Source organism: Agelaius phoeniceus, chromosome 2 (assembly GCF_051311805.1).
Source record: "Agelaius phoeniceus isolate bAgePho1 chromosome 2, bAgePho1.hap1, whole genome shotgun sequence".
Taxonomy (NCBI): Eukaryota; Metazoa; Chordata; class Aves; order Passeriformes; family Icteridae; genus Agelaius; species Agelaius phoeniceus.
This window is the reverse complement of record NC_135266.1, coordinates 40,103,518-40,124,408: the sequence shown is the minus strand read 5'-3', so window position 1 is coordinate 40,124,408 and position 20,891 is coordinate 40,103,518. Positions and strand designations below refer to the sequence as shown.

General features: G+C 42.9%; 1 protein-coding gene and 1 long non-coding RNA gene across 6 annotated transcripts in view; one reads left to right on the top strand and one right to left on the bottom strand.

The window, feature by feature from the left end:
* CLYBL (citramalyl-CoA lyase) overlaps positions 1-17,523 on the top strand; it is a 166,733-nt gene extending 149,210 nt beyond the window's left edge. The window contains exons 7-9 of one of the 2 annotated variants that reach the window (XM_077173523.1): positions 1,384-1,508; positions 16,871-16,970; positions 17,375-17,523. In XM_077173523.1, the coding sequence (XP_077029638.1) occupies positions 1,384-1,508; positions 16,871-16,966 (221 nt within the window). In that variant the 3' untranslated portion in view covers positions 16,967-16,970; positions 17,375-17,523. Of the gene's footprint in view, positions 1-1,383; positions 1,509-16,870; positions 16,971-17,100 lie in introns of both variants that reach the window. The other variant, XM_077173524.1, reaches the window with a different exon arrangement.
* LOC143693331 (uncharacterized) overlaps positions 1-20,891 on the bottom strand; it is a 73,909-nt gene that overhangs the window by 29,140 nt on the left and 23,878 nt on the right. The gene's annotated exons all lie outside the window — the stretch shown is intronic.

Sequence of the window (20,891 nt, the reverse complement as noted above, 5' to 3'; positions counted from 1 at the left end):
CAACACTGCGGCACTACTATTTCTTTGCTCATTTAATTAAGTAGAGTTTCTTTGTACTCCAGGTTATCACTCAGACCCACTGCAGCCTGATGAAAGTAATCCAGGGATTTTTGCAGTGTTATTTCTTGGGAAATAGGTGCATTCCTGCGCTCAGGCGTGAGACTTCTCAGATGCAGTGATGGGCTGGTTCCTAAAGTGCAGCTGCCTTAATGGCAGTAAGGACAGGGGAGCAGACCCCGTTGTGCAGGGAACTTCCTTGGCTCCTGACACTTCCAACGTGTCCTGGCAAAGTGCAAAAATCTCGCTGGCACAAGAGGCTGCGGCAGCAGCGGCGGGGCTGTGGGAGCCTCGGTCTGCAGGGCACTGCTCACTTGCTGGCAGCTTTGCAGCATCAGGCTCACCCCTCTAACTAGTTTTGTTTTCTGGCACCGAGGAGAGTCCTTTCCTCCGAAGGAAGCTGGGAGTTACGGTAGCCTGCCTTTATTAGGGCACCTTAAAAGCAAACCACGGAGATCCCACCGGTCTGTGAAATTCCCATAGAAATGAACTAATAACGCCAAACGCCGCACTTTTTAAAGTGTCAAACAAATTAGACATGTATTTGTTTTAAGGTGGCTAAATTCAATCACAGATTAAAAGGGATTATGTGGCTGTCTATTCACGTTTGAAAATCTCTAGTGAAAAAGACAACATCTATTTTTATTTTCTTAACTTCTGTTTATACAAGAAAGGATTAAAAAAACTGTTTCATAAAGCCTCAGGGCACTGCTGGTGGTTGTTTGCTATACCAGTGACTAAATAAATATTGCAGCCTACCTGCAACTACCAATAATTGCAGCAACAACAGTTTAAACAACATTGGGGATTATATGATTATAAGCCAATACTGAGAATTTAGGGAATGATCCTTAGGGTACTGGAAACTTTTCAGCCCGACACATCTCTTGCCATCTTCTTCAGATCTCATTTTCTGAACACACTTTAATACAACTTATTTAAGAGTGGCTGGAGCTGTTATTTACATAGTCAAATTCAGAGATGCATTACAGTTAATTGTTATTGATTGCCCAAGACAAGCAACTGCACCTGAAATTCCTGAGGGAAGATGTATAGATCAAAATGGGGAGGGAGGAGAAAGAATCTTGGGTTCTTTCAAACTATACTGAATGCAAGCATAGCACAAGGTATTCTTGCTTTTAAAATAATCTGCCAAAAAGCTATCTGCCTGTTTTCCAGTTTTAAAAATAAAATAAACCAAGTAAAATAATTAGTTAGAGAGCAAGAAAGTCTGCAAGGCATATGAGAGCCTCAAGTGGTTGGAACATTTTGCTTGAACATCTGTTTGTCGATGCATGATTCTGGTGTTATTAATCTTCTTTGTAGGTAAGCAGGTGATTCACCCCAACCAAATTGCTGTTGTCCAGGAACAGTTCTCTCCGAGCCCGGAAAAAATAAAGTGGGCGCAAGAACTGATTTCTGCTTTTGAAGAACATCAGCGATTAGGCAAGGTAAATATTTTGCTAATATGCCATAGTGGAACCAAATTTGAATAATATTTAAGATTCTATTAGAAAGGTCGGTGATGGCTCTTTGCTTTTATCTTACGAAGTGCTGTAACTGAGAGTATTGCTTGTGAAATCTGTCTCTGGATAGTGGATATTATAAATGTGTCACTTACCAATATATTTAGAAATAGAATGGCTATCTTTTCCTTCCTCCCCATTTTAACTTTAATTCTGTGATTATGCAGCCTTTTGAGTACCTGCAAGTATCTACAGGTTCAGAGAATTAAAACTGCTTCTCCATTACGCTGCATAATCACAGTGTTACTGTCAGAGGAAAATATTTGCAACCCAAGTCAGGTAGCCTGGCAGAGGACTCAGACTGCTTGCACAGACATCATTTATGGAAAGAAATAAATGCATTAGGAAGCCTTTGGTTTCTAAAAAAAATCTCTGCATTGGTAGACTTGTTTCACTTTTGGGGGTTTGATCCCTCAAATATGCCCAGTAGTAATTGAATGTACTTTTGAGTGAAACTGCTTTCAGATTGTGGTTCTTAATCACTAAAAATGGGAATGTTTTATGTGCATTTGTACCAATTGCTGGACCTGGATTTTGGATAGAGGAGAAAGCAAATTAACACTAGAATATGATTGTTCCTAATTTAGTGCATCATTGAGTCTCACGTTTCCTGCTCTGTGGGTTTCTGCTATGTAAATATTGCGGTGGTGATGCACAATCTGTCTCCACTTTGTGCCAGTAATACTTAAATTAGGGGTCGCCTGAAGGAAGATTTTATGCTAGTTGCGGCATTGTCAGTTAATTATCTTAAAGGTTATTTGCTATAATCCAGTTTGCCTCTTTTTGAAAGAAAAAAAAAAAGTTGCAGCCAAACACGTTTATCTTAGTCTTAGCCAAGCCTGGGCTAGTTAAAAAGGAAAGTCCCAATGTCAGAATGGGGAGTGCAGATGAGTGGGAATGGTTCACACTTGCTTGTGTGGCATTCAAGTAGGAGACAAATCCCTCTGGTCGAGAAGTTCACCTATAAGACTGTGCATGGGGTCTCATTTCACTGGTGCCATATAAATGCTTTCTGCACATTTTTTCCACTTTCTAGTGGATTAGAAAAAATTGGGATGTCTGCCTTCCCTGTTCCCCTGCATTTCTGATGCTATGGATGTCGTGCATTAAAATTGCTGCAAAGGTCAAAACAGATATTATGCTTTCTTCTCAGAGTTAAAGTGTGACAAGGTATTTGCTATTGCTCTGCCCTTCTCCTTGCTGGGCTATTGCATCCCCTTTGTGGTACCTGGCTGTTTCCAGCACTGCCATGACTATGCTTTTTGGGTGCTGTCCAGAGCAGTGATTTCAGGGTCCCTATTAGGATGCTGTGTGCCTGGATCTCTTTGTTCTCTCCACCTCAGTTTTGAAATGTAGCTCTCTTCATGCAAGCAATATAGAAATAAAAAAATATGCGACTGGTTTTGCCCATTATTCCGATTTACAGGGCTTGGCTCCCTCACAAAAGGCATCGTTACAAACATACTGCTGGTGCAAATGTGTAGGCAGGTACATGCAGCAAGAAAAAAAGTCAAACAACTTACTCAGCCAAACATTTTTTATTATGTGCTTAATACTATTCATTCAGCGGAAATTAGTGTCAGAAACTCATCTAAGGAGCACCTCTGTCATATGAGTAGTCGACTAGGGGACTCGACCAAATTTAACTCTAGTCCCAGTATCATACAATCACTAAGCCAAAAATGTTAAATATTGAATAATTTAATGTTAGGTGAGCATTAGTCTTTAAATTTCTTTTGAAACTGCTATTTACTGACATAATGCTGAGGTTTTTTGTTTATATCAGCCATTCAGGGAGAATTTATTTGGGTTTGGGGAATTTTTTTTCCTCTTCACTAATGCTTTTAAAATATGTTATAAGCTTCTATAATCAGCTGCAAGAGCAAATTTGCTGAGGGTTTGTGGTGCAGGCTATTTTTTTAACCAACCAGGTTGCGTGTTTTATATATTTTTTGCACACAGCCATCTATCAATAAAAAGGACTGGCAGGTTAATATGTGAACTTCTGGATCTCGCAGCACTGTCGTATTACTGAATTTTATAACAAAATTGGAAAAATAGCTTTCCATGTAATGCTGGAAACTCATTAACTGAGTTTCTAATTTGCTGTTATGACTGTGTCAGTGAGAAGAGCTTGGACAGTCTGATTACTTAATTTTTTTTCCAAAGCAAACATATCTCACAGAGGGATCCTCTTTCTCCACATCCTAACGACATGCTAAAATGTGAGTAATAACTCTTCCCCTACCACCTCCTGGCAAATGCTCCACACAGCGGTTTCAGTAATCCTCCTGTCCTAATGAAACACCTCTTCTGTTTTCCTTTCCCTTTTATTATATTAAAGTGTTCATGTCGGTAGGACTAAAAATATAGCTGTGGTTAATATGGTTGAGACTTGCATGGTTTTACCATGTTATTAATCAAAGTTGAAAGCCTGGAAAAAATAAATGTGAGGGATTTGTGCAGCTGTTTGTGTGGTAGATAAGTTACTGGTCTGCAGTCTCTGGGATCATAGTTTGCTATTAATGTAGTTTAAAGTTTGATGCCTTTAGTTAACAATATTTTACATTAAAATACAGTAATAAGCTTTTATAATCTATTCTGATTTGAGACCTACAATTACCATAATAATCTTCTTTTGAAAGAAGGCTGAACCAGGCTGCTTCATCCTGGACGCTGAAAAGCTTTGACATAGGAGCCCCCAAATGTGAGTACTGAGGTCAGGAAAAATTAGGATCTCAGATGAGCACTGTGGAATTAGAGATGCTGTGGCAATGTCCAAACAGAAGGAAATTAGAGAGCTAACAGGCTAGCCAGGAGTATTTGGGCTTGCCTTATGGAGATAGTCCTGTTTGAGGGGTTGCTTTGGTTTGGTTTCTAGGTTGTTTTGCTTGTGGGGCTTTTTTTACATTTCTAATCCAATTTAAAAATGGCATGTCCAGGAAATAAATGGTAATGTTGTATTTTGGACAAGTAGAAACAAATGTTGAAAAAGTACATTTTGTATTTTATTCAACTGTTTATTAAGTGTTCTCTTTTGTCTAAAACTTTGAGAACTAAAACTGAAACATGCTAAAAAAGAAAAGTGTTCTTTCCAGGTCATTTCAATATTTTTCCAGTAGAACTGCATTACTAGGGGATATGATTTTCAAAATTAGAATATTCATCCTGAAGAAAGCAGGTGTAGCTGTCAGAAAGTCTAAATATAAGATAGATTTCGGTGTGCTCAAAAATAAAAAGCAGATTGATAAGCATAATTCCAGTAGTCTAAAGAACAGTTTCTGTTAGAAATTTCTAAAGCATTTGTACTACGTTAAACAGGGAAGTGATCTTATAAATACAGATAAACTGAATCTGAGGGAGTAGAGTTAGTGGGAGAAGTTATTAGCCTATTTTAAGAAAAATATCTGATTTCTAACAATGAGGACATAACAATCTTTACTAGTTAGGTAACTCCTGAGTTTACATTACCAGTACTCTGGATACAGGACTGTATCTCTTCTAGAAGTGGTTAGTGTTTATATATGACAAAAATATAAGACATTAAAAACATTGAAAATGCATTTTTAAGCCATTCAAAGTGTAAGTACACCAGGCACAGTATCATTATTGGAATTTAATCTTCCCAAATTACCTTACTTTTAAATAAAATTCAAATATAAGAAAAAGCAGAAGAATAAAGAAAAAGGTTGATTACACATTTATCTCACATACTAATTTACAAATGCTTTCAAAGCACCCACATATTAAACTAGGGAATAACTGAATGCTGCTGCTAAGGTCACCTGTCAGGTAAGGATTATTTAGAGTTAAGGTAAGTATACCACAAATCCAAGTTGTATTATAGGTTGAATATTTAAATCTCATAGAGCAAATCAAAATCAATATTTGTACATGCCACATACAAATGCACAGAGTGCTTCTAAGAAGACCTTTAGCATATGTTTCTTGCATTATATTCTGCGCCATTGTATATCGTGTACCCAGCAGCTGAGGAATAATATATATGAACTCCAGTGATTTGGCAAACTATACAGTTTCATTTACGGCCCTTTCCAGGATTATGAAAAAGCTTAGGAATGCATTTATTTACACAGCATCAACCCAACAAAGGAATGGAAATTTCCAGCAGTGGCTCTCTTATAATGCTCTTTGTTTAGGAAAAGCTACCCCAAGCCACTGTATCTTAGAGACGATGCGCCCTCGTGCTTCAGCCAGCTCCAGCTCCCACTGCCTTACAGGGAGGTCTGCCCTGACTTTCTTCCCCTTCCTGGCTGTTCCATTGACCCCAGGAGGGCTCCCCAGCCAAGTGGGATCCACCCTTTCTCAATCCAGCCCGTGGCTGCCAGGAAAGTGGGACCATGTCCAAGGGATGCCTCTTGGAAGGGATGCACGGGAGCATCCCTCTGGCATGGGGCTGTATCAAACCCCATCAGTCCCCAGGGATTATATTGCACCTTACAGGGCATTATATCTCAGGGCTTTATGTAGAGCTGGGAATGAGGGAGCAGCCCAGGCCCCCACTGCCCTTGCCCAGGACAGACTGCTGAGTTTTGAGGTGCCACCAACCAAGCTGGATCCCATCCCAGGGTGGCAGTGGCAGCACAGGATACCTCTGTGTGTGCAGGGCTGCAGCACTGTCAGCCCTCCCTCTGAGAGCACAGGGCATGTTCTGTCCCTTATGTTAATTAGACAATGTGTATTCCTTTCTCTGCAGAGTAGGGGATTCAGGAATTTGTGATAAATTGCCACCTTTAAGGAGCACCAGCCTTAAGAAGTCTAGGCTCAGGTGCATCTCTATGCAAAGATGAAGAGTGCTAGAGGGATTTAAGCATGGACCATGGTTATGTTGTTTGTCTTTTTAAAAAATGGCCAAATGAAATTTTAATGTCAAAACTGAGATGGAGAGAGCTCATATTAGTACTCAAAATTTCCCTGTACACTTTCAGTATTTGAAAAATGCTTTATAGATGTGTTTTGTGTCATGGTTGAAGGCCTTTCTCTTAAAAAGATCCATCTGGGGTGGATTTTGAACCTCTACAATAGAGCAGAAGGGGCTGTATTAGCTAATTGCTTGTGCTATACTGGTTCCTACATTGGTGCAATCAGTCCTGAGGGAGTTATGCCAGGTGGGGAGAAAAGGAGACAGATTTTACTACACGGGGCTGCAAAAGCTTCTAAGCAGGGCAGAAACTCATACAAAACCATTTTCTTGCCAGCTTCCGCCCTTTCCACTCCCCAGCGGGCATTCAGTGGCTCTTAATCTGTTTTCCTCCACTCATTAAAGACCCGTGTCCAAAACACAGAGGGAGAAGGACTCGGATGGCACATTGCTGTTTCCCGCGGGGACAAGTTTCACCGGGAGCAGGATGGATCTGTGCCCCTCCATAGCCTTTCCACCCGGAGGTAGCCCTGGAGGGGGCAGCTGCTCCTGTCCCAGGGGACACGGGCCCTGCAGAGGATGGCAGCTCCCTGGGCTCCTCCTCAGCAAGGCACGACTCCCCCATCCTTGTCGGCTCGAGGAGGTAAACGCAGGGTGAGCTGCTTTTGGAAGGGCCGTGCTGTGTCGGCACATTCCCAGTGCAGGCACTGCTTTGCTATGAGCATGGAGTGGGAAGACACCCAACGCTGCAGACACCTGCCCACCATCGTGCCAAAACCTGCTCTGCACCGAGCAACACACCAAGGCAGCTACCCACCTCCAAAATCCCTGTTTAAAAAGCATTAACGGGTGCTCATGAGCCTCATTTCAATTTCCAAAGCAGGCTCTAACTAGAGAGGTAATGTTCTGACCAGATGGCTCTTTTTAAGCCTTACTGAGGGAATTCAGAAGCCTGTACGGCCAAAATATTGTTTCAGTTAATTTAAGTAGCAGCAGTCTTGCTGCCTTTTCACTCCTCTCTGTGCTAGCCAGCTTTTCCAGGGACCTGGAGTGGTTGTCTGCAAAAGCTCTGTCAGTTGAAATAGAGAATCACAGTAAAAAATGGCTGTTCAATCCTATTCAGAAAATGAATCTGAAATTAGAAAAAACACAGAATACAAAAATATAGGCAATTCAATGCTTGTGGGCAGAACAAGACTCACTATTATTATTTTCCTCAACTCCATTGTATTTTACAGCTACCTTTCCCTTCAGTATCAAGTGCTGTCTGTGCCCTGTAGTCATTTACTTTCAGATTGCATTTTCTAGTTTATATTTAACAAATTGCTTCCATGACTATAAACCTCAAGTTAATTCCAAATTACTAAATGAAGGTCATCTGAGGATCCTAAAGTCTTAATATGAGTTCCTTTTCACTTTTCCATATAATAACCATGATGCTCACTAGGGAGAAAAAAATGCACGGTTGGATAGGCTGTTTGTCCAGGAAGCTGCTTTTGTGCTATAAAATAAAGATTTGCTTGGCAGCAGCAAGTGTGCTCTCTAGGATTCTTCCGTTCCCAATACAGTATGAGACAGAGAATGAAAACCAGTGGAGGGTATTCCTGATTTCTAGAACTTTCCTCCGCTTCTTTAGTTTTTTTCCTTCCTGCTCTAGAGGAGAACACAGGAAGGCAGCAACCACAATAAGAAGGTAACTAAAGAAAATGCAAAGACAGCAATAAAAAACCCTCCTATCTGCCTTTCATTCAGGGATGTTAAATAGATTTTTTGCTCAGGCAGAGGGAGAGACTTTGGTGGCCTGAGGAGTTTCTGGCGCTGGACCAAGCAGCATCCCCAGGCCTACCCCAGCTGAAAGGGCTGTCCCTGGTGGTTCAGGGAGCTTGGGGGACTGTAAGATGGAAAAACAGCTTGTCTGGCTCACCCAGCAGGGCAAAACCCTTATATATGGGCTGGAAACAGTACTGCCAGGTGGAGAAGAAATGAAGGACCTTGTAGGTCCTTGTTCTTCATCTTTCCTGCCCCACTGTGGACTTGAAGGATCACAAAGTCCTTTCTACCTGTTGAGCTTTAGAAAGGGTTTCTTCTGTCAGAGTTCTTGCACTGCTGCTCAGGAGTTATTTGAGGCAAAAATCAATCTCTATTTCATGTGGTTGTTGCTCTTTCTTTCTTGACCTTTTGTGTCCTTCCATCTGCTCCTAGAGGCAGAAGCCTATCTCAAACAAACAGGCCTGCTTCTGGCTTTACAAACTGATTTATCCTCTGAACTCACTGACTACTACTACTCCAGTGGAAGATTGCACTGGCAAAAAGAAACAAAAGGTAGTGATTTCTAATGCTTTCTACATATCAGCAAAAAGGCTACGGAAACTTAATGGTGATGATACTTTGCAAAATTCCCTCTCTATGCACGCTTCAACAGATCAGAGACCCACTGAGCATCTCCTCTTGCCAAGAAGATATCTTTGACAAACCTTTTCAGGGATCACTTCTTTTTCCACAAAGATTTTGTGCACAAGTGTTTTTCCACCCATAATGTTGTTACAGAAAAGGGGTGAATGTGAAAAGGTCCAAGGGAAGAGGCTATGGAAATATGTGGCCCAAAAAGCTTTGTCCATACAGCTCACACCCTGTGAAGTCTTCAGTTTGTCATATGTGACTGCACTGGTTTTTTGGGCATTCCTACCTACTGCAAAGACACTTAAAGAAAGCCAGGGTTATGTATGACTGAGGGCAGGATAGGCCTGAGCAGAGAAGAGAGAGAGACATTATCTTGTCACAGCCTGGAACATACTCTCAGTTGACCCAGATTTCACTGAACACCTCCTAGCAGCTCACTAACCTTTGGAAGTTCATTATGAGAAGGTAGAATCATGACCCAGCTCTTTATGACAGCTCTTTGGCTACAACTTGCAGAAGAAAAAAAAAATTAATTAAACCTGCATTCAGCACCATCACAGCTGTTAGCTCTTGACTTCCCCAAAAATATGGTCTCAACCTTCTGTTTCAAGAGAAATCATTCCTTTGTACTGAGGATAATCACTCCTCCCCCAGGCACAGACCCAACGCCATTTGCTGTGACCAGGCTCCTCTTCTCCTTTGTTCATTACCTGTAAGCAAATCCAAGCGTTCTTTTTAAGCCCCAAAGCAAAGACTTCCAAATTTCCTCTGCAGGGAGTCACTCAAACAACGTGTGTTTTCATTAATCCCAGGGGAATTATCTTCATGAATGCCATACTTTTGAGGGGGAGCCTTTGCCATCCACCTGCTCCCTTCCCTCCTCAGAAGACCAAATCTGCCCTGCTTGCAGAACACAAAACTCTTATTGCCTTATAGCAGCTAATATTGTACAGGATCAGAGGATCAGAGGCAATGTTCTCAGACCCAAGCAGATTTTAGTGCATTTATTCCTTGTAGTTTTGGTGTCTCCAATAAGTCTTAACTAGACCTTTGTGTTTCAGAAGTGGGTGAGACACTGGATTACCATGGAAAGAACTCGTGTCTCTCAGATAACTGTGGATCAAAGATTTCCTGTGTCTGTGGACTTGAGGCCATTTGTCTGTATGGGTTAGGAGGTACACAAGGTTTGCCCTAGCCAGCTGGCATCACCCCTTCTGCTCATTTCCATTTAGCCTGGCACTGCCCGCAAGTGCCGACGCAGGTCACCGGGGCTGAAAGGGCACTTACATAATTACTGATTTACACAAAGGCTGTATTCACACCAGCCTCTGGCCCGTGCTGCCAGAGCAGTGAGGGAGCTCTGTTTGACTCACGACATCTCCTAATGATCAAGGGGGTGGAGGAGAGAAGGGTGGCTGCCTTGTTGGTTCCCTTATGCCCATTTCCCCCATATCCTAGGTGCACATCCCCTCCAAAGACAGCCCAGTAGGACAAGGGGATAACCAGACTGCTACGTACTCTGCAGGGATGTGGTCTGCAAAGGAAAGTATTGCAAAACTGTTGAGAAAAGTAGTTGGAAAAAACCCAGTGCCTCAGCCCCCAGTGGGGCACTGTTTCTAACTGTGTGACACTAGAGCTCAGTCTGAGGGTCCCCCCTCACTTGAGAGATGTCATGCAGTCAGTAGTCCCCTGAGAAGTGGAAGAGGGGTTTGGGGCCATTTCATAAGCGTCACATAATCCCTATTTTAGACCCATACTTAATTCAAAATTCATCAGCAGGTGATGTCTTGTCCATATTGCTGTTTCCTGGCACATTATCTTGTCTTGCTTTTCCTTTTTTTCACTGGCCTAACTAACTAGAGTGTCCCCCATGCCAAAGCCTTACCTACTCCCAGGACCCCCTAGCACCTTCAAGCCTGCCATCTAAGTACCCTGACTAGATTCCCAAAGTAAGCTGCTTTGGAAGAGTCAGTTGTCTCTACACAGTGACCTAGGACAGCCCAAACAAATTAACCTAGCACTATTAGTTATATTCTTTCATCTGATGAAGGACAATTGGGTTTTTCTTTCTGCTGTGGACAAGCCACGATCTTAATGTAACCTGTATAAATATCTTTGAAAAAACCCTGGCAACTGTCACATGGGAGTTCAAGTTGTTGGCTACATGTATGATGAGATCAAGGCATCAAATCACAGGTTTATCAGCAACGGCTGGACAATGATTGAGTGGAACCACATCAGTGGTTCCAAAAAGAAAGAGCAGAGATGTCAAAGCCAATGCTTGTGCTTGGAGTCCTGTCTGCCAACAGACAGGGAGCCAGCAGACTTTTTGGAATTTACAAGAGTCATTTGGTACTTCAAAATTTACATCCTTTCTTATTTTCATACATACTTTTGCATACAATCTTGATATTCACTACCAACACAGGTGATTAATAGATTACAGTGGTCTAGGAACTGAGGGTCTGCAGTAACACTCTTAGTGAGCTCATTGCAATCATTGGGATGGATGTGGTTAGAGGCACAGGTAACCACAGAGCAAATGCTGAAGAAAAGGCTGCAGGCATTGGCAGGTGCAGGAGTACATCTAATTCTTCTGTATTGCCAGCCAAAGGGGACTAGCTCGTCTCATCACTGTCCCACATGTCCCAGAACAATTATTGTTTGACTTTAATTAACTCAAGTACTTCCATACACAACTCAGAGATCATTGTGTCACATTACTAAGAGGTGCCTTGAATGTTCTGTATCATGATAGTTTTACTCTGCTTATTTGTCTCCTTAATCCAACAGTACATAAAGAAATAAAATATGGTGAGAGTAAAACCCCGTGTAACATTGTGTATCATAAAAAAGTTTTCAGTACAGATAAAGAAGTATAAAACTTTACATTCCCTGATCTTATGGAAAAACATAAGGGTACCTCACTTGCAATCCTGTCCATCCCCTGTGTAGTCAAAGTCAACACAGTTCCATATTTAACACCATTCCATTATACCCATGGTAAACACTAGCTCCTGTATCATTTCTTCCCCTCTTCTGGTTCCACCAGAGAATACTGATCCCTAGACAACACTGAAATAATGGACCCTGAATCCTGTCCATTTAACTTGTAGAAAGGTAAAAAACTTCTTGCCACTAAAAACCAGTATTACTCTGGTTATGAAGTGGTCTTACAGATTTTCCAAGCTCTTAACTACTCCCAAAAGTTTCACAAGGTAAATGTTCCCAAATACAGGAAAGACACACACAAAAAGAGGAGGTCTTCATGTTCTAGGAAACACTGCATTAATGTGTTCATCTTTTGCCATGGCAAATGAGAGACCAACACTGAGACTCTTTCTGTGGCTTGATACATGTCATTTCTTATAGATAAAGGAAATCTTTAAGGATGACATACAGATAACAAGAGCCACCTTCAAGATTCATGGCAGCGTGCGGCCAGGGTTGTATTCTAAGTTGTCAAAGAAGAACCCTCAATTGCATGTTGAACTTTGCCAGGTCTGAGCTGTGCTGGAGTGGCTGAATTTATCTAAGAGGAAGTTCATATGATACAAGCATAAAATCTGACAGGCTTGCGTGCTACAAAGTTAGGTTCTGCATCTCTTCAGTGTCTCCACAGCCACCTAGAAATTTGTTGCATTTGTTATTCTTATTGCATAACTGATTTGCCCTCCTATATCACAAGCCTGTATCTTCATGTCCTGACCTGTGAAAATGTTCTGTTGAGAAAAGTAGTTGGAAAGCTGACTGTTCTCTGTCAGCTATGCCTTATGGCTTCTCTTGCCTGTAGGCTGGATCCTTGCATTACTTGGAGCTGACCATTGTCGATTTCCATTTTTCCAAGATTATAATTTGCCATTACCTCTGAGGAAAAAAAAACAAAACAAACAAAAAAAACAAAAAAAAAAAAACCACAAAAAAAAAAACCACCACCAACAAAACCACTAACTGCTGTCTATAATTTTAATTCACTTGCAGTTGTTTTCTATATTTGCTAAATCTTCTTTTTCCAATCCTCACAGCACTTTAGGATATACTGACATTTAAAGTAGAGCTGTTAACGCCTTACTCAGCCTGGCCTGCATCTTGCATAAATTGCTGTTATTTTTCAGAAATGTTACTACTGTCCTAATAGAGCATTAAATGTCACTGTGAATAATACTTCATGCCAGAAGGAAAAACCTTGAGTCTTTCCTTGCTTGTCACTCAGTTGGGAAGGACTTTTAGATAGTCTGAATGATGACCCAAACAGGGAATGTTGCCCATTCACTTTCTTCCTTGATTCCTCCTTGGTAGTCTGCCCTGCCCAAGCTGTAGAGACATCAGGCTGAGGGATACATTTTGTATTTACAAACCCTTCTGCTGTGTTGTGCTGCCTTCACAGCTGTGCAGTGTGGAGCAGCCAAAGTGCCCTTACAGCTCCCAAACACTGCAGATCAAAGCCACCCTATTTCTCACAGGGCTTTGCCTTCAGCACATTCTCTGTGTGGCTGCATGGAGGATGGCGCTGAACAGGCACAGCAGAATCTGTGCTGTGTCACTTTAAACAGGGGCACACCAATCTGTCTTTGGCCCACAGATCTGCCCATTCCTCAGTAGGGCTGCACTTCCAGACTGCTGTCTGGTGAGTGCCACAGTTGTCCTCCATTCCCCACTTCTCATCCCAGCTGAGTTATTTGCATCTAGGTATTGTCACCCAGAAGCTGTGCCCATCATCTGCAGCTCTGCCTCCTGCATGCTCCTCCTCCCCACTTCTCCATCAGCCTCCACCTGGAGGGCCTGTCTCTTCCCAAGGCAGGTCTGACACTTTTCATTAGCCTGATGGCAGAGTCCCTTTACATATTTCTGAAAAGGCTCCCTCTGAATGACTTATATGATTGCATGGTGAGCAAGAACCACAGCCACCAAATGGGATGGATGCAAATCCCAGCCCTGCTTTACCCACCTGCCATTGTTCCTGTTCATGCTGCAAGCTTCCTTAAGAGCAGGCCCTTGGTCCCATAGCAGAACTACTGGAAATCTAAGTACAGACTGGAAGTGTGAGATTGTTGAGAAAATTAGCCAAAAACGAAGTTTAGATCTATGGCTAAATTAATCCCCAGATTAATGCTATCAAAGCAAATGGTGTTTATAGAAAGTCTTGTTTTCTTTATATTCATGTGAGAGAAAATCAAAAGAATGCTAGAGGCAAATTTCGTCTAGCAGAATTGGAAAAGAGAGCATGGGGACAAAGCTGTAATTACTGGTATTTCCTATCTGTTGAAACCTGTGGGTGCAAAGAGAGTCAGTGAATAGGGTATATTCAATGGCATTAAAATTAGTTTCTTTTTCTGGACTTTAGCTCAACACTGCAAATTAGCAGGGGGAAAATAAGCCTCAGAGTGAACAGGCAGAGAAGCCAACTTCATGTTACCCTTTGCTGTTAGGAAAAAAAAAAAAAGGCTTTTTTTTCCTTCAAGAATTCAAATTCCTAGCAACCCAAAGTACAGCTGCACACCGACAAGCAGGAAATATACTGTATTTCTCACGTGGTTCAGTGTTTGTGTGTCCATGTACACACCATTATACTGTTTTCCTTTTAAACATATTACTTCAATGAAGAGAGGACAAGCATGCTGCTTAATTAATTCTTGCTTTATAAAGAAGACATTCTGGCCCAGATTGATCATGGTACAGCTTAGGTACCTGCAGAGGTATCTGACTTTAGATCATTCTGTATCCAGTCAGTGGAAGGGTTGAGGCCCTCCCAGCCATGGTTTGGACCACCAGAGATCAGAACTGACATTGCTAGGCACCCATCTCTTTCTGCAAACCATTGCAGGTACTTAGGATAGCTGTACTCCTAAATCAGCCTTTCACAGGACTAGGAAGGATGATTTGAGGCTTCAACATATTTCTACTTATGACTGTCATCCCACATGCAAATTTCTTCTGTAAGCAATAGCTGTTACTGAATTAGTTTTACTCTATTTTGTTACTGAATTAGCTGTTACTGAATGGGCATTACTGAATGCCTACAGGAAAAAAAGGACAAGTAAAGGATGTTTTTCTTACAGTTAAAAAAAAATGTACCTTGCAGTTTGTGATCACTGCATAGATCTGAATTATTTCAAATCCGTCCTATGCCATAAAATGTTTACTTAGTTCCTGTTTTTTTTCACAACCAATAATAAATTTAATAGTTTGAGACTGCATTTTCTTTAAAGTTTTTAAAGTGTAACTGAAAACAACAGAGATGTAGCTATAATTAGAAGCAGTATATTATAATAGTAGTAATAATAATAACATTTATGTTGGTGTTGGGGTGTGGTAGGGTTGATTTGCTCAGTAAACAAAAAAATTCAATTTGAAGCACCAACCCTTGAGCACCTGTCATTACCATTCTCCAAAACTACCTGAAATATTGGAAATTATAGTAGGAAAATCTACTTTGAATAAAATAATAGTTCTTACTATTATGTTTTCAATGGCTTTAATGCAGCCTGCTCTTACATGCAAGAATATTGATTTATGTTACATTATTGTTTAAGGTGGATTTTTGTGTTAATTATGCCAGAACATGATTTGGTATGTAATTAATGCTGCTTCAGTTTAGCTAGATATGCCACTGGAGCAACACATTTCCTAAATATTTTTGTAAATGGGTTATATTTTCACTTTACTTGCTAGAGTCCTCTATTTAATAATTATCAAGCCTCAAATGAAAACCAGAAAAAGGTTTGTTCTCCTGTGCATTTCTCCCACTGCTCATGCATGGGTGCTGCTGTGGACTGTACCTTGCTCTTGGTTGGCCTTGCTCACTGTCAAACCCAAGGCCAGCCTGTGATCCCATTTCAATTGCAACAGGACATTAAAAGGGTGTGCAGTGCTTCTCAGAGCCACCCTGTGCACTGCTGGGGCTCAGCTCTGAGTAAATCCTTCAGGGAAGGGATTGCACATTTGTACTTGGATTTTTGGGTTTGTTGTTTGGGGTTTTTTTTTAATGTGTCAAGCTACTGTTAGAATTGCAAATAAGATGGGGGGTTTTTGTCTGTTGAACTTCAGCATGTCTTAATGCAGTGTTTTATCTTCCAAATCCTACCTCAGAGACACGTGGGGATTAAAGCATCTAAGGCAACAAGTCAGGTTTGGCACTATTTAAAGCAAATGTCTTCTGTTTAAGATTTAACTATGATTCATAGTTAATTGTTTTAAACTTGTCACCATGGTACCAACAAAAAATTCTTAGGAATACAAAGTGACTTTTGAAACCTGTCCTGACTCTCAGATCGCCACCGCTGAGGCATGCAGAGTAGCTCTGCATCCATTTGGGGAAATTCCCCATGTGTGGTGCTCAGGTGGGCTTTACCTTGGCTCCAGAGGAGATTTGGGCAATATTATTGTGCCACCCACTTGGTTATTTCAGCTTTCATCCCAGTCCCTGGGTCTCGGCGCAGGCCCAGCCTGTCTTTAGCAGACCTAATGGAGAGGTGCAGCAGCAGCACAACCTCAGCAAGCCCCCGAGTCAAGAGAACTTCCCTGCACCCCTACAAACACCCACTGCTGTTTGCTGACAAAGGGAGCTTCTGGCTTTGCCCTCTGTCTGCAGGCAGTTTCCCACTGGCCCTGTGGCACAGCCCTGGCTGGATGCTGGATGGTGATGCTGGAGGTGGGAACAGAGCTGCCCCCGGGTGTGGGGTGTGCCAGTCCCTCTCCCCAGCTGGCACACACGGCCTCACTGCCCTTGGCCCTCAGTGTTTGCCAGCTAGAGAGGCTGAAACAGGCCAGCTGCACCCTGGGCTTCTCTTTTCTCTCTCTTTTTGCCTCCCCTTTGGAGAGCTTGTTGCCCTTCCCATTTCTTTAAATGCACTTGTCCTGTCTCGATGAGATTGTCTCCTAAAACTTCTTCAGGATTCCTGAGGCAGATGATGTTTCTTGGCAAACAGATGTGTTTGTAAAGAATAAGACAGCCAACTACAATTTCCAAAGGTGTCTCAGGAAGTTCATATTCTCTCTTTTCCAGGGAGCATTTACTTTCCGAGGGAGCATGATCGACATGCCATTACTGAAGCAGGCACAGAACATTGTTACACTTGCCACAGCCATCAAGAAAAAATGAGCTGGTAAATGAAGCTCTCGCCATGGGGCCCCAGTAGCTGTTTTAAAAGATGACTATAATACTTTGGGGAGGGGGAAGGGGGGTGTAAAATTAAAGACGTCAGGCTTAAACAGAAATTAATTTCCATTTTGCAGATCTGTCATAGTTTGCTTGCTGGAATTGCTAATTGCTAAAACTATTCCCAACTCAAACCACTGCTCACTCCTGCATGGCCCATGTTCTACTCATAGCCTGCAATGAAGTTACCTCATCAAATCTGTGACATCACAGTAATTACTGCAAATGTGGGAGTATGACTTCAGGGAAAGAGAAAGGCAAAACATGAGCCCTGAGATCTGTTAAAAGAGCAGATGGAAACTAATTCAATTCTTTCTATTTCTTTCTGTGCTTCTTCCTGCTCTGATGCAGAACTCCTGGCAGAAAGGAGAAAGCCTCGAATAATTACGCACCAGTTGAAATAACTGAGATAAAAATCTTTACCCTGTGTGAGCTTTGCTTTCCCCCCACACTGGCCTTCTGTAAGTGTGCAACAGCCATTAAAAATAATGCTCCAACAATGCAGGGCTCTTGACTTTCTTCTCCTTTTTTTTAAGCAGTCTCTATTCAGAGAGTTTCCTCCTGGAAGCGTCCAGCCCGGGAAGGGTTGGACGGCAATAAACTTGTAGTTTTTGGAGACACAATGCAGCAGAACTTGTGCATATGGTCTCGAGTCAGATTTACATCACATTAGGGATACGGCTACAGATCATGTGGGCTGTGTGGTTAACGGGCTTAGTAAAGCTGTTTTGAAGAGGTTAACCCAGCTTGTAGTAAGGGTAAATAAACATAACAACCAGGCATTGTCCTCTATTCAGCATGTACTCTTATATGGAGGGCTAAAGGGTATTGAAGCTGCAGAGGATCAACTTGTGGTTGCCAGAGGACTCCAATGAAGTTTGAAACACCAACAATCAGAGATTTTGTTTCTGTTCCTCATTAAATCATGAGCTTTTGTGCTCAGACTATGAACGACTGTTCTTTAAGAAATTAACAGAATGGGAAGTTTTAAACTATGCACCAACCTTTTCATGACCTACACAGCAGCAATGCTGCTGCACTTAGACAAACACCGCGGGGAAGGCTGTTCTGTTTATTTAAAATTGTAAATAGAAAACAGTTGTTTTTTAGTTTCATTTCTCACCGCCTCCATGGCCATTTCACGTATGGAGCCACAGTGCCTTATTCCTCCCGTTTCCCCGCTTAGTGTGTTTCCCCTCCGTCTCTGAGCAGCGCTTTCACTTATTTGGGGTTATTTTTGGTTTAATTAAGGGGAGAGGAAAAGGGGGGAGGGAGAACCCCACCATCCGGCCCGCGTGGAAGCAGCGAGGGAAGGGAGCGCGGGGGCGGCGGGAGCGCCTCTCCGCGGCTCCCCCGGGAACGGCGGGGCCGGCCCGGCAGCGGCAGCGAGAGCGGGAGCGGGAGCGGGAGCGGGAGAGCCGCTCAGCCCCGTCCTGCTCCGCCGGGGCGGCCCCGGGAGAGCCCCCGCAGCCCCTGCGCGGAGCTCGGGATGAGCAGCCAGGGCCGACCCCCCTCTCCCCCTCCGCCACCCGGGTCCCGTCCCAGGCGCTGCCGGGGCATCCCTTACAGCGCGGGGACCTCCGGGCTAATCTGATTAATTAAAGACTACCTGCTTATACTGCAGCTCCCCCTCATCCCCGCGCGTTTCAGGACACCCTCCGTTATTAATTCCAGGCTGACTAAATTACGGGCAGCGCTACTAAAACATTATGAGAACTAATGAGAAACAATTACTTAGGAGATGAGCTGGGACGAGCCGTGGCCGGGCACGCGTGTCGCTCTCCCCGCAGATTGCGTTAATAAATCATCAGGTGCACGGCAAGGCGGCGGCGGGGCCTGGCGCGGGGCACGGAGAATAAGACATATGAGATAAGGGTTGTTGGGGTTGGTTTTTTTTGTGTGAGTTGGCTTTTTTTCCTTTTTTTTTTTTTTTGGGGGGGGTGGCATAATTTTTACATTAATCTCAATAGGACGCGTGTGGTGTAGATGGTTTCATTCCCTTAATTCCGCGCAGGAAGAGGGAGCGGGGGAGAGGGAGGAGTAGGGTGAGGACGATTTCAAACACGAATGTCTTCATTGTTTTACCGAAGTCGGAGTGGCCAGGCTGAGCAGCCCGCGGGAGCTGCCCGGACCCGCACCCACGGCTCGCCCGCGCTCGGCGCCTCCTCCCCCCGGCAAACACAAGGGATGGGAATATGGGAATATGGGAATATGGGAACACACTCTGCCGAGGTGTTTACGCGCCCCCTCCCTCCTCCGCAGCTGACTGCTGAAGGAACTTCGTGACCCGTACGCGGAGAAACCGAATATGCAAATAAATTGCTGGATATATTCCGATTTTTCCTTAAATTTCCCTGACACCCACCCCTCCAGCGGAAAATGCCTCTTCCTTTTAACAGCCTTAACGATATTTGCTTTATCAAAAATAAAATCCGATTTATTTGGCTTTTCCGTTTACTTTCCGAAGCTCTCCGTGCTTTTCCGGCTTTATTCTTCTCCTCTTTCTTTCTTTTTCTTTCTCTCTTTTTCTTTCCCGCCTGGTGCTAGGCAAGCAATTGATGAAACAAAACAGATTATAAGATTAGCAGCAGGATTTTGTGCATATTAATGATAGGGAAGGGCACCGAATGGGTTTGTAATTGCAGATCTTGCGCTTGGGATTGGGAACTGTAGCCCTGCTACAGCAAAGACCCCCCTGTGAGGTTTTCACATTGGAACTTAGGGGAAAAGTGAAAAAGTAATTACCAGAGCACAACACTGAAATGTTAAAGCACTTATTCTTTCTTTCAGCGTTCTGTTTTAAAGGGGGAAAACGGGCAAAATGGAAAATAAATTGCTTTCAAATAAGTAGGTTAGCACCTGAATGCTGGTGCGCATTTTCCCGGCTTTTTTTTTTTTTCCTTCTTTTTTTTTTTTTTTTTTTTTTTCGAATTCTAGCAATTATTTAGCCGGGCATTGCCGACCATCCAAGCAGCAGAAAAGGGGGAAGGGAGGGCAGGGAGACCTCGGGAACACAGAGGGGTACTGCGCCTGTGAGGTTTGAAGCAAATATCTCCAGGAAAACTCTTCAGAGATGCCGTTGGAAATTTAGTGGGATTTTTCTGGGGCGTTGTTGTTTGGTTTGTTTTTTTTTTTTTCTTTTGCTTGGTTTTGGTTTGGCGGGAGTTTTTTTGTTTTGAAATCGAGACTTGAAAGGAAAAAAGATTGCTTTGGTTTTCTCTTCGACACGAACATCAAACGGTATTTTAGCAAGGGATGCGTTTCACAACCACAAATCCCTTGCAGGAACGGCGTATTCCTCGCAATATCGACAAGTAACCCGACACTGAATTTTCACTCTTATTAAGGGTTTCTCCTTGTTTCTTAAGCTGCTTCAACCCCCTCTGAGCTTACTTTTCCTAAACTCCAGATTTTTGCGTTTCAAACCCAGTGCTCCTTCACGGACTTTTCTAATCCTTCTCTCCCGTGATTAACGGCCAGAGATGGTTTAGCTTTAATGGCACCTACTCGCGCTTATTGTTTTAATTCTGTTTTCAACGGAAAATCAATGTATCTGGTGGAAATTAGGCTTTGAAAACTTTTTTTTTACGAGCCAATAAAACGGAGAATCTGCTCCTCGGGCAGTAATTCCTGATTTTGAATTGGAGAAGGAGGGGGGTCGGGGGGGAAACCAACTTTGACTGCATTTCATCCATCCCATCCTATCCCTCCAACCCTCTTCTCCCACTTTCACCTCCCTCGGGTTCAGAGCACGGCGAAGTCCCGAGGCAGGGCGAGTTTATAGCAACTCTTATAAAGGTTAAAAAGCGGGAAGAAGGGAATGAAAGCTCGTGCGGGCAAGTCCACGATCTTCTCTTTTTCCCCATCG